The 13,534-nt window shown below is 47.8% G+C and overlaps 1 protein-coding gene across 2 annotated transcripts in view; it reads right to left on the reverse strand.

The window, feature by feature from the left end:
* The window catches only part of IPO13 (importin 13), an 848,611-nt gene that overhangs the window by 139,317 nt on the left and 695,760 nt on the right, over window positions 1–13,534 (reverse strand). For both annotated transcript variants that reach the window (XM_069642404.1, XM_069642403.1), the window contains exon 15: window positions 1,146–1,198. In XM_069642404.1, the coding sequence (XP_069498505.1) occupies window positions 1,146–1,198 (53 nt within the window). The remainder of the gene's footprint in view (window positions 1–1,145; window positions 1,199–13,534) is intronic.

The following is a 13,534-nucleotide window of genomic DNA, read 5'->3' on the forward strand; positions in this document are numbered from 1 at the left end:
CCCCTGAAAGCAGAAAAATGTTCACACTACCTATTTGCTGGTACAAGAACCTGGTAACAGGCCTTAATGATCCATGGATCTGAAGAAGCATGTGGGTGAGGATCATATAGTAGATGGCTATCCCTAGGGGGTGAGCTCACCGATATCCCATAATATCCTTTGTTTTAACGCTGCTCATCACAGGCAGTCATTGTCTGCACAGCGCCCCAGTACTGGCTATCTGAGCTGGGCACCGCCTACCTCCAATCCTCAAATCTTGAAGAGAACTTTCACTCCACTATTTTCTTTTCGCCAAGGTCAAACCTCTACGTCAGTAAGCAGAGGAAACCTATATAGCTTCACTGTAGACACGTGTGAACTGCTTGCTGCGGTTCAACCGTCTGCACTGTAGACACATGCTGACTGCTTTTGGCGGTCCAACCCTCTGCATTGCGGCCATGTACTGACTCTTTGATATAGTCTAATCCTATCCATTGGTGAAACACAGCGGCTTCATGCTGTGGTCTATTTATGCACTGCCAGCACAGACAATTTGTTGTAGACTTACCATTCCAATGCTGTTACTTACTGACTGCTTGCTTCATGTTACATTGTAATATTGCTGCCAGCTAATTACTGCTTGATGTGGGACAACTCATTGCATTACTGTACACAGCTGTTGGATTGCCAGTATCTGCTTTGTAGCCACATAGAGACTGCTTTCTGCAAGCTAGCTGCATTGCTGCAAAGGTGGTGAATGCTTTCTGTGTGCTTAGCATGGGTATTGCTGTTATAACCACTACTGCCCCACACTAATTGATGGTACGAGGGGAAGAGGCTACTCCATGCAGTAGCCAACACAGCTCTCTTGGAACCTGCAAGATGGTGTGTGCCATCAGGGCCTGGGGTGACAGACATGATGCACTATTTCTTAGTTTGTGTACAGTGTCACTTCCAACCCCCGGGCCACTAATGGAGAAGGCTTTGCCAGTGCTGAAGGTCCGTGGAAAACAGATGGAATAAATCTATTGAACCAAAAAAGGAAAAACCAAACTTGTCAAACAGAAAGCTAAAAATAGGTTTAACTTGAATTAAAAATAGGAAGAAATTGAGCGAGAAAGTAGAGAAAGAACAGAAAGTGAATGAAATAAGAAACTAAAACACACCTGTGCCAGGAGTTGCATAAATGAATCAACAATATCAGGATGATCCCTGGGCCCTAAAAATATAATAAAAGATGTAACTTAAGAAAAAATCATACAAACAGCAACTCAATATCATAGTTATGTGATACGGAATAATCTACACGTGGAAAACAGGAGAGGGAGTGGGGGTTGGGAGGGTGTGGAGGGGAGGTGGGGGAAGAAGGGGGGGAAGAGACATGAGCAACGCGAAGCAAGTTAAAGAAACAAAAACTGACTGAAATCATGAAACTCAGAGCCTGAGAACAGAAATAAAGGGCAAAACATAGGGCCTGGCGCCAAAGGTACACACAGATGCTGGAGAGGCCTTTGCTCCTAGTGGAGGCGGAAGAAGTGACCCAGGGAGAGCTTTGGTGTGTTGGCTTTACCTGATGTGTCTCCACCCTGAAAGGGGCATGAGGTGCCAGTCCCATGCCCGGCACGCCACAGGTGAAGGTGCTCTGAATGCCTGGTATGACAAGTGTAGGTTGAGGCAAGAGGCCGGATTCCTCTCGCACTCTGATCCTGTGTCCATCCAGACTCCATGGCTGCAACCATTGGGACAGTTTCTCATGCCAAGGGCCTGTCACAGCATTCACCAGGCAGGGGGCGCTTAGATATTGCCATGTCTGAACAAGCATTTGGGATGATCAGCAGAAGTCAACCTCTCTGGGCCTCAAAACATCTGCCATAAGAAATTACTTAAAATGTGCTTCCCACTGTAGTGAGGAACTGCGAGAATACATTCACTGCTGAATCCATGATGTTGTCCTGTACATTCACTTTTCCAGGCAGGTATTTCTAGCGAGAAGTGCACCACTGCTTTGATGAATTTATTTGTGATACTTGACTGCTGGCGGTTGGAGGTGCACGTGCTGGAGCAGTCTCACCACTGGCCTACACAGGAGGGCTGGTATAGAATGCTTCAGTTTGCCTCCGGATCCACCGGTAAACATACAAAGCCCACATTGGCCTTTAAGTTCACATGGTTGTGCTGGAGAACGCAGACTCTTGCTACTGGTTCTAGATGTTGTGTCCTTACTGACACAGTTGTGCCTTGTATCCAGAATGCTGCCTTCTCAGTGGACTGTTCAAGGGTGGCCCAAGGCAAATAACCAGCTTGTGCAGAATCCACCGAGTAACACAGAAACTGCTGAATTTGGCTTTCTAGCTCAAACTGTTCAAATGTTGCACACACATGGATATTCCCTTTGAAATATACTATTGGATCAAAAAGATAGCCTCAGCTTTGATAAGAAGCACCACAAATCACATATTAAGAAACGCAAAGGGGTTCCTGGCTCATTCTAATGAACAACATGGCCGAGGTGGGAGTAAACAGTTAAGATTCTACAAGTAAAGTCAATACTTGAGTCAAGTTAAATCTGATCATCATTTGGCAACTGTTGGGGTAACACGAGCATAAGCATATCCACATTAGCAGCACTTGCCCTCCCAGGTAAGGACAGTGTGAAACTCAGTAAATACAGAACACAGCTTCAGGTCATGCAAAGCAGTTTACAGCAAAAGGTTTGTTACCCGGCAGTTTTTATTCCAAACACTTCTTCGACAGGATCCAAACATTCCCTACAATAGAAGCATTCCATTTGGAAACATGTTGGATAACAGACCAGCACATTGACAGCTAGGGTAAGAAATTATCCAGGAGTCCAGGATGCTTTGTTATCCAGCACTGTTACTCAAATACCTGCCACTATCAATCTAAGAGCCTCGTACACCACACTTGGTTAACAAGCATATTTTATGATCTGTCCATCCTAATTCCCCGGGGGGCCTGGGTAACAAAGCCTTTGCTGTTCTTGGCAAAAGGGGATTGATGAGCAAAGTACTCCAAAGCTGCTATTTGTTGGCATGAAGGAAATAGTTGACATTTTCTGGTAAGGACATTTGTCAAACGCAATGTGTTTTAGAGATTGCAATTGCAGAGTTTTAATCAACATTTTAATGGCGTTTCCTAAATTTCTATTGCTCTACTTCAAGAGCAGGTCATGAGGGCATGAAATTAATATCCCAGGGATCCTTTCTAAGGGAAGGGGAACGTGGCTACTCTGGACTGGGAGAAGAGAGGTGGATGAAGAAACTATTATATTTGAGGGGGGACAGAGTTAAAGGCTCAATTTTAAAAAGATGTGTTATAAACTGTCAGATTACAAACTGTATCGCTGCAATTCTTCAATGGATGGCTCTCTGCTGCCTCATGCTGAACAATTCAAAGACGGAAGCCATCTTTCTCCCATCTTCCATATCCCATACCTACCCTCTCCTACCTCTGTCACGCCTGACCTTCTTGCTCCATCGCCCAAGGCAACTTGGGGTCTTCTTTGACAACAACCTGCAACTGTAACAATCCATCTCGACCACTGTCTCTGCTGCTCGTATTACCTCAACATTCAGAAAATTCATCCTTCTCATTAGCCACTTTACAAAAACTCAAATCTCCACTCTTTTGCTGAGCAAACTGGACTACTGCTCAAGCCTACTACTTGGCCTTTCCCCCCTCTACTCTTTCCTCTCCCTAGACGGCATCCTCAACTTTGCTCCCCGTACTCGCCTCCACCTATCCAGTTCACCCCCACACTTTTTCCTACCAACATGCTGGTTGGTGGTTCATGCACAACCACTCTCCACGTTACTTCTCCTAGTCTACAAAGCTGTCAATGTTCTTGCTCCTCAGTACCTGTCTGATTGTATCACACTTTACTCACCATCTTGTTCCCGCTAACCCTCTTCTGCACTCAACCTCATCGCCCCAAACGCTCGCTGTGCCTCCTCTCGCTTTCGCTCTTTCTCCCTAAACGCCATGCTCCACTGGAGCCCACTGCCCATCACGATCAAAGCCAGTCAACTGTGGATCTCTTCAAAGCTCGGCTTACACTGCACTTACTTGCTAAAGCGGAAGCTCATCCTACTCCCATTATCTATCCTCACTGCCTGACCACACCACCACCTCCAGTGACGCTTACTAACTTAATTTTATATATAAAATTAGTACTGCTCTTTGGCAGCACTTGGCCCTTAAGATTAATGTTAAATTTGTAAGTCATTTGTTTTGTTATATGCATTTTGTTGCTGTTGGTTTTGTCCCTTGTATGTGCCCTAATTGTTTACACCATCATAAACTCGCTCTCCTCTTTCCGTCTTTGTTGCTATTCCACAAGCACACTTCGTGGGAATGTTTCTGCCATCTAGAAATGTAACATTTGTAAGTGATTTGTGATCGAAATTGACATCCCTGTTCTTCAAATAACTAAATAACATGCAGGAAGTTTAGATTTAATGTGTGAGCTGTGAGTGGGGAACAGTAGAGTACATTGTTTGGTGCGTCAGAGCTTGTGTGACTAGTTACCACCTTCTTACACACAAGGTAATGCCTCTGGACTTCAGTAGGGTCTGCGGACATTGTCCCTTGGGCTCAAAGCTGGCTCCATCTTCAATGTAAAACAGAATTCCTATTTTGGGGATTCTAAGGCCATTCTGAAGGGCCCTTAAAAACTTTTCTACAACCCCCATCCCCTTTCCTTTATGGATCTCTGACCAATTTTTGGTGGCAAGCAGGATTTCTTCTATAATGTACCTGCCGTTGCAACCCTTTTTCACCCATTTACAGTATATGTTCTTGGGTCATCCATAAATCTCTCCAGTCCCAGGGGATCTTCCGAAATATCCCATTTGTGCCCTTGTGCGACTATATAGTGAATAGGCTGGGGCTAGATATTCTTTAGTATCGACTTCATCAGAGGTGCTAGCCATCTAACCGCATCGGTAGCCCAAAGTACAGTTTTGTTAGCCAATGGGATATCTATGTTTCATTAAAGTCCTGCTCTTTGCCAGTTTATATTTTAGGGCTTCCTTTATTCTAGGGCACATGGAGTAATAGTACAAGGCGACTCTTCACCAGTTTAAACTGTGTAAAGAACAGCAGGAAACCATTGAATAATCGTTGCTATTGGCTGTAGAACCCCACTCTACAGTACACCTCCAGAATGCTGCAGGGAAGCAGAGAGAATGTAGGTTTCCAGTGTTGGGTTTAGGATTGCAGCACTGTGCATAGCGGCTGGGATGTTGATTTATTTCTCATTTATATACCGCACAAAGCCAGAAGGTATAAAGGCACTGTTACTCGCAAGCGTTAGAAGGCAGAGAGTAGGGAGCAGGGGTAGGAAATCAGCAGCATAAAAGGAAACTGTTACACAAATAGCCACATTTTAAGGGCTCTCTGGATTAGTTTGTTACCAAAGCATTTCTGACATGCAGTGGACTGACCAGCTTTTTCTCTTTTATGCGTTTTCTAGCATTTTCAGTTTGGTTGTGTTTCTGACATCCAAAGCACTGAACCTTTTACTCCTGTTTGGATCCTCATTAGTCGCTTCATTTCTGGTTGATGCTTCTCTGACACGCAGTGGGCTTCTCAGACTGGTATTGTCCTCTGTAGTTTCTAAGACGGAATTAAATATCATTTATGACAGATTTTGTTTCTGGCATTAAGCGCACTGGTATGGTTCTTCGTGTTTGTCTTCTTGGCTGAAGCTTTTCGGTCATTCAGTGCAAGAGGTAGTTTCTCCTGTGTGGGTTCTCACATGTAGAATTAAATACCTTGTACAGGATAAGCTTTTCTCACATTTGGTGCACTTCTGAGGATTTCCTTGTTTGTGCATTTTCGCTCGTGGTGAACGACACGGGCTCTCCAAATGAAACTATTCTGACATTCAGCGCAGTGGTGTGGATCTTCTGCTGCCTGTTTGTATCATGTGGAGTTCAGTTGCTGTTCCAACTAAGGCTATTTTCTGATATTCAGAGAAGTGATAAGGTGTCTGCTGTGTGGCTTCCCATTTAGCCAGCTTGCTTTTCTGGCTGGAGCTTTCCGGACATTCATTGCGTTGATAACATTGAAACTTTTCTAACACCAAGAGCCCTCATCAGGTTTTTCACCTGTATAGATACTCTTATGTTTAGTTAGGTCGCTTTCCTGACATTCATTGCAATGTTATCACCTGTGGAGATTATCTCATGTTCAATTACACTGCTTCTCTGACTCACTGTTTTCTGACATTAAGTGCCCAAATAAGGGAGGTTTTTTTAAGCTGTTCAAGGTGGCTTTTCTTACTACACCTTTTCTGACATTCTATGCACTGACAGAGGCTTTCTTCTGTGTAGCTTCTCATTTAATTGGGTCGCTTTTCTGGTTGAAGCTTTTGACATTCAGCGCATTGATAAGCTTTATTACGTTTGTATGTTTTCGCTCATGGGTAGTTAGGCTGCTATTCACACTGACGCATTGCTGACATTCAGAGCACTGATATGGTTTGGCCCCTGTGTTGTTTCTCTCATGGGTAGTTAGGCTGCTTTTGTAAATTAAACATTCCTGATATTCAGACCATCGATAAGGTTTGGCTCCTGTTTGGCCTCTCTCATGAGTAGTTCAGCTGCTTTTGCAAATTAAGCATTCCTGGTATTCGAACCATTGATAAGGTTTGGCTCTGTTGTGCCTTCCCTCATGGGTAGATAGGCTGCTTTTGTTAGTGAAGCATTCCTGATATTCAGACCATTGATAAGGTTTGGCTCCTGTGTGGCTTCTCTCATGGGCAGTTAGGATGCTTTTGCGACTGAAGCATTCAGTGCATTGATAAGGTTTGGCTCCGGTGTGGCTTCTCTCATGGGTAGTTAGGATGCTTTTGCGACTGAAGCATTCAGTGCATTGATAAGGTTTGGCTCCGGTGTGGCTTCTCTCATGGGTAGTTAGGCTGCTTTTGCGACTGAAGCATTCCTGACATTCAGTGCATTTATCAGGTTTGGCTCCTGTGTGGCTTCTCTCATGGGTAGTTAGGATGCTTTTGCGACTGAAGCATTCAGAGCATTGATAAGGTTTGGCTCCGGTGTGGCTTCTCTCATGGGTAGTTAGGCTGCTTTTGTGACTGAAGCATTTCTGACATTCAGAGCATTGATAAGGTTTGGCTCCGGTGTGGCTTCTCTCATGGGTAGTTAGGTGGCTTTTGTAACTGAAGCATTTCTGACATTCAGACCACTGATAAGGCTTGGTTCGTGTGGGTTCTTCTCATGGGTAGTTGGGTGGCTTTTCGGACCGTAGCATTTCTGACATTCAGTGCAGCAATAAGGTTCGACTCCTGTGTGGCTTCTTTCATTGATGCTTTGCATGAGTGGCTAGGATGCTTGCAAGGCGATCCTTCTTGAAAGTCACTCAAGCTTGGACACTTGGAATGGCATGGAGCAAAATGTCCCCAGCGAAAACAGCTTGTGGGGTCCTCTCTCATAGCAACCAGTTCCTGGACCAATGGGGCGCTACCAGCTTCAGCCATATGTCAGATGGGCATTATCTATTGTGCCTGCTCCCTGCACCTGACTGGCAATGCCAGTTTTTGTCTCTTGCCGATGCCATCAGGCAATGCTTATTAGGACATATTCCTAACTGCTGGGGGTCTTTACATTCACTGTACCTTGCAGAATTTATTTTTGTTCAGCTTTTTCTGGCAGAATCTAGCTCAATCCAGATTAATGAGGATATTACCGCCCTCAGATTCGACATAGCACCTTGTCCACCTCAAGAAGGTTCAGAGCTGGATGAATAATTACTTTACTAAGAGAGAAAAAAAAGCCAACTTGTCACTGGTTTATTAAGATTTTTCAGATCAATTGCGAGTAGAAATGGACCTACACGGGTAAAGATCCAGGGCATGCCTGCCTGCCTAAAGGTTTACATAGCACTACAGATGGGATGTTGTAGAGTGCCACACCGTTTGATGCACTTCGGCCCCTAGGAAGCTTTGACCTTGGCAAGAGACCAGCAGTCCTAAATTTACCAACACCAAACGAAGTTTGCTGACCTTCAAAAATCGCCTCATAAATCAACAACAAATCATGTAAACGCAAATTGATCATAGGGGAAGTCACCAGCAAGGGTAGGAGTAACATGACTGTGAAGCCCCACAGTGGGCTGAGCAAAGGAAGGGAATAGTTTCTTACCTGTAACTCCATTTCTCCAGCATTGGTATCTTTTATGGATTCACATGCTTAGAATATTCCCCGTCGTCAGACTGGGACCCCTCGGTACACATATATAGCCTTTTCCTATAGGAAAACTTTCGACACTTTTGTGTCCTATCTACGTCCTTTTAGGACCCGCCTACGCATGCTCCGTAGGCCGTCCCAGTATAAGAGGCCCGCCCCCGCGGTTCCCCTTCAGATTTCGGCCCCTCCAAAGTAGGAAGGGTTAAACTTATCAATCAAATACATTGCATTCCGGGGAGGTTCGGCGGGCGCATGTGAATCCATGAAAGATACCAATGCTGGAGAAATGGAGTTACAGGTAAGAAACTATTCCCTTCTCCAGCATTGGATCTTTCATGGATTCACATGCTTAGAATAGATTGTATAGCAGTAACACTTGAGACGGCGGTGAGAATGTAATGTAATATACCCTCACCATACTACACAATGCATATGTACAGTAGGAATAAGTTAACTCATATAACCTTACCTACATAAAGTATACTGTCATCAAAAAGGCAGAAGACAGATTCTCCACAGCGTGGAGCTTACCTTACTGAAACAGATGGCGCAGGACAGCTCTTCCCATCTGCACCTCGTCCGCATGCTGCCTGGCAAGGCAGTAGTGGCGGGTAAACGTGTGGGGCACTGACCATGCCGCAGCCTGGCATATGTCTGTCAGCGGAATTCCTGCCCATAAAACTGTTGAGGAGGACATCGACCTTGTAGAATGGGCTCTAGGATGTCTTTGCAGTGGCCTTCCGGCCTTAGAGTGACAAAAAGCAATCGTCGACGAGACCCATCTGGCCAATCCCTGTTTCGAGATTGCTTTACCTCTCGTCGACGGACCATATGCGACGAACAGTTGCCGAGTAGCCCTGATGTAGGTAGAATTTCAGAGCCCTCTTAACGTCCAGGGTATGAAGAGTTTTTTCTGCTGCCGACGATGGAGTGGCGAAGAAAGTAGGCAGAACCACGGATGAGTGTTTGTGATATACCGTCGGAACCTTAGGGACGAACGTAGGGTTAGTCGCCAGGACTACCTTGTCCTTAAAGAATCTTAGGTAGGGCGGGTCCACGACCAGCGCTTGTAGTTCCGAGATACGTCTGGCTGATGTGATAGCTATCAGGCATGCCAACTTCCACGAAATGAATTTCATGTCGGACGTGGCCATAGGCTCGAAAGGCGGTTTCATCAAGCCTGCCAACACTGTGTTGAGGCTCCACGCCGGGGGAAAACGTTTCACCGGGGGAAAAGCTCGAAATAAACCCCGCATGAAGTGTTTCACCAGTCTGTCACTGAATAGAGGAGGCGACTGCCTCTTCCTTGTGAACCTCGAGATGGCTGCCAGGTGTACCTTTATCGATGAGGGGGACAGTCCCTTTTTTGCTAAGAGGAGCAGGTAAGGTAGAACTTGTTCCGGCGTCACCAACAATGGTTGTAGGTCCCGCTGTCTTCTACACCATTCACAGAATCTCTGCCACTTATAGGAGTAGGATTTGTTAGTGGAAGGGGCTCTAGCCGCCTGCAGAATTTCTTGGCACTCCTCTGAAATGTCTAAAGCCCCGAATTCCGAGAAGTCAGGAGCCAGGACGTAAGGTTGAGACTGTCCGGGTCGTGATGCCACACCGTGCCTCTGTCCCGGGATAGAAGTTACGGGACTTTCGGAAACGCTATGGGATGTTCCAGCGATAGATGGAGGAGGTCTGAGAACCACGGTTGCCTCGGCCAGTATGGTGTCACTAGAATCACCCGGCAATTGTATCTGCGTATCCACTGTATTGTTTTCCGTATGAGGGGAAACGGGGGAAAAGCATAGAGGATCATGTCCGTCCATGGGAAGGAGAACGCCTCCCCCACCGAACCCTCTTGGGGCCACCTGCTTGCAAATTTCTCGCATTTCTTGTTCTCTTTGGTCACGAAGGCGTCCAGAGGGGGGTGGCCCCATTTCTCGAACACTTTCTTCAAGTGACCCGTGTCCATTTCCCACTCGTGTATCTGGGCCATGTTTCTGCTGCGGGAGTCGGCTTGGCAGTTCCTCACTCCTGGAAGGTGATGAGCCACGAGGGAGATTTCGTGCTTCGATGCCCAATGCCATGTTTTCTGGGCTTCTATGGAGAGAGTCCTTGATCGTGTCCCACCTTGTTTCCTCAGATAAAACATGGCTGTTGTATTGTCGGTCAGTATTCGCACTCGCGACCTCTTGATGTGTGGCAGGAACGCCTTCAAGGCCCATCGTACCGCTCTGAGTTCCAGTACGTTTATGTGTAGGAGTGACTCCGTTGGAGACCAGCGACCTTGCGTTTGGAGAGCACCCATGTGCGCTCCCCATCCGGTTAGGGACGCATCCGTAACTATGGTGCTCTGGAACTCCGGCTCCTGTAGGGGCACACCTTTGTCCAGATTGTGGGAACTCTGCCACCACTGAAGGGTCCGAAGTAGCTTGTCGTCGTCGACGGTTATCCTGTCCGACCACGATCCCTGAGCCTGTGTCCATCGGTCTGCGAGGAATTCTTGGACTGGCCTCATGAAAAGTCGACAGTTTCTCATCAGATGGATGCAGGATGCCATGGCCCCTAGGACCGAAACATACTTTCTCACTGAGATCCTGGTGTTTCGCCGTAGCCGGGCCGCCTGTTGAATGAGTCTCGAGGTCCTGTCGAAAGAAGGTTTCACCAGCCCTAGCTGAGTCTCGAACTGTGCCCCCAAGAATACCAGCGTTCTCGATGGCCGCAGAGAGGATTTCTCGAAGTTTATGGCGAATCCTAGCCGTTGTAGAAGCTGCATGGTGGCTTGTAGACTTGTGTTGGTCGACGCTGGGGAGGATCCCCTTACCAGCCAGTCGTCGAGGTATGGGTATACATGGTGGCTTTGCTTCCTTAGCCAGGCAGCCACTGGAGCCAGGCATTTTGTGAACGTTCTGGGGGAGGTTTTGAGCCCGAAAGGAAGAACCGTGAATTGGTAGTGGGTTCGCCCTATTACAAAACGTAGGAATTTCCTGTGTTTCCGACACATTGGAATATGGAAATACGCGTCCTGTAAATCCAGGGACGCCAGGAAATCTCCCTTTTGAACTGCGCGGATCACTTCCTGCAGAGTGAGCATCTTGAATTTCAGGCTCTTTAAGGACTTGTTGAGATCGCGTAAGTCTAGAATGGGACGCCTTTTGCCGTTCTGCTTTTTTACGACAAAGTATCTTGAGTAGACTCCTTGGCCTCTCTGTGATGTTGGAACTAATTCTATCGCTCCCTTCGCTAACATGAGTGTAACCTCTTGTTGCAGTGCCTTCATATGGGACTGAGCGGTGAACGCAGGTGGAATTTGCGGAGGGCTGTTTTTGAATTGAAGAGAGTGTCCGTGTCTTATAGTGTCTAACACCCATTGGTCCGTCGTTATCCTTTCCCATTCGTCGACATACGCTGAAACTCTTCCCCCCCAGAACTGGTTGTGGAACGTCACTGCTGATCTTTAGTTTGCTTGTCTCTCGCCGACGATGGGTATGATGGTCGTTTTCTGGAAGACTGGAAGTTTCGTCGACGGTTAGCCGATTGTGAGGCACGTCGGTACCCCTGGGAGGGGTAAGCCGATCTGGCAAAGGATCTGTCTCCAGAAGAGAATCTTGAATTTCCTGAAGCCCCTCTAAAGGGGCGAAAGGACTTGTAGCTCCTGCCACTCTGGAGGGCACCCAAAGAACGTGCCGTGTCTGAATCTTCTTTCATCCCTTTTAGGGCCTCGTCCACCTTCTCACCGAAGAGAAGGTCTCCCTCAAAGGGCATATCTAAGACCTTGTATTCTACCTCTGGCCTGAAGTAGGTACACTTCAGCCATGACTGTCGACGTAATACGACCCCATTATTGACTTGCTTGAAGCCAGACTCAGCAAGATCCACCGCGATGTTTATTGCGTGATTTGAGGCTTCCTCACCCTCTCGGACCAGTAGCATCGCCGCCTTCCTCTGTTCTTCTGGAAGATGATCAAGCAGCAGAGCCAGCCTGTGCCACATCTCCCTATCGTATCTGGCCACAATTGCCAGAGAGTTTGCGGCCTTTACTGTGTTCGCTCCCACGGAGAGCACTTTCTTGCCAAAGGCATCTTGGCGTCTCGCTTCATTCTCGGGTGGAGTCGTGCACTTGTGCTGTGCCTTTGCCTTCTTCGCTGCCGCCGCCGACACCACCGAGTCTGGTGTTGGTTGAGAGGATAAACACTTGGGTGTAGACTCTGGAGCCTTAAACTTTTTTTCTAGGCGTCCTTTCACTGCTGGTTCTGAGAATGGGTGTCTCATTGTCTGCAACCCCTCTTTCCATACATGGTCAAGTATCGGTATCGAGAACACCGACCTCCTTCTCTTGCCCATGTGGTCGAACAAAAAACAGTCCTTTTTCTGTTCTTCCTGGGACAGACCAAATTCTTTGCATGCCTTCTCCATCATCGAATGGAATGACGCAATGTCGTCCGGAGGGGACGGGTGAGCTGGGCTTCTGGGGTTTTCTAACTCCGCCTCTGACTCCCAGGTAGGATCCCTGGAGGGGGATAAAGAGACCTCCGACATGGCTCCCCTGTCCGACTCCGAATCTGGCAGCACACCTTCCTCCTGCGCCAGTGTTGAGACTGGCGTGCGTGGGTGCGGTGGTTGACGGGACGGGCCCGGCTCGTCGACGGGTGACTGTGGCAGGCTGACCTGGGGAAGTCGCTGGTCCAACGACCGTAGCAAGGACTGAAGCGAGGACAGAATATCCAACGACAAAACCGATTGAGGTTTGAGGAGAGGGGCAGGTACCGGTGTAACGGATGCCCTCGTCGACGACTTGGCAGCCGCTCGTAGCCCTAGGTCTGCTGGGCCAGCCACTCTCTCGCTCTCGTCCTCCGAGGACAGCAACATAGCTTGCTCTTGTAGCAAAGCCTCTGGGGGGGTAGGGTCGAGGACTTCAGGCCTCCAGGCCTCCTGTAGGACCCCCGTCGACGAGGCTCTTGTCGACGCCATTGTCGACGGGACGGAGGATGCCCCTTGCGCTAGTGGCGGGAAGGCGGCCGGTGACTGGATCGCCGTCGACGACGCAGGCTTCGCAGGTGGTTTTGGCGGTCCCTCCTTCTCCACACTGTGCCCGCTTTTACTCGACTCTCGACTCGTGGTCGATCTGTGATGATCGCCCGAGGAGGATTTCCTTTCCTTCTCATGCTTTTTTGATGAGGATGATTTCTTTGACAAGGCCGCGCGGCGTGATGTTTTCGCCGACTGTGTGGAGCCTACCTCCGAGGGGGGGTATGCCCCCGCACCCTCATTCAGCCATGCCACCAGGCGTCGGTTCCGGTCTTTGAGGGATTTTTGAGAAAACCCCTTGCATATGTCGC

This window comes from Ambystoma mexicanum, chromosome 1q (assembly GCF_040938575.1).
Source record: "Ambystoma mexicanum isolate Mex_15411 chromosome 1q, UKY_AmexF1_1, whole genome shotgun sequence".
In the NCBI taxonomy this organism is placed as follows: domain Eukaryota; kingdom Metazoa; phylum Chordata; class Amphibia; order Caudata; family Ambystomatidae; genus Ambystoma; species Ambystoma mexicanum.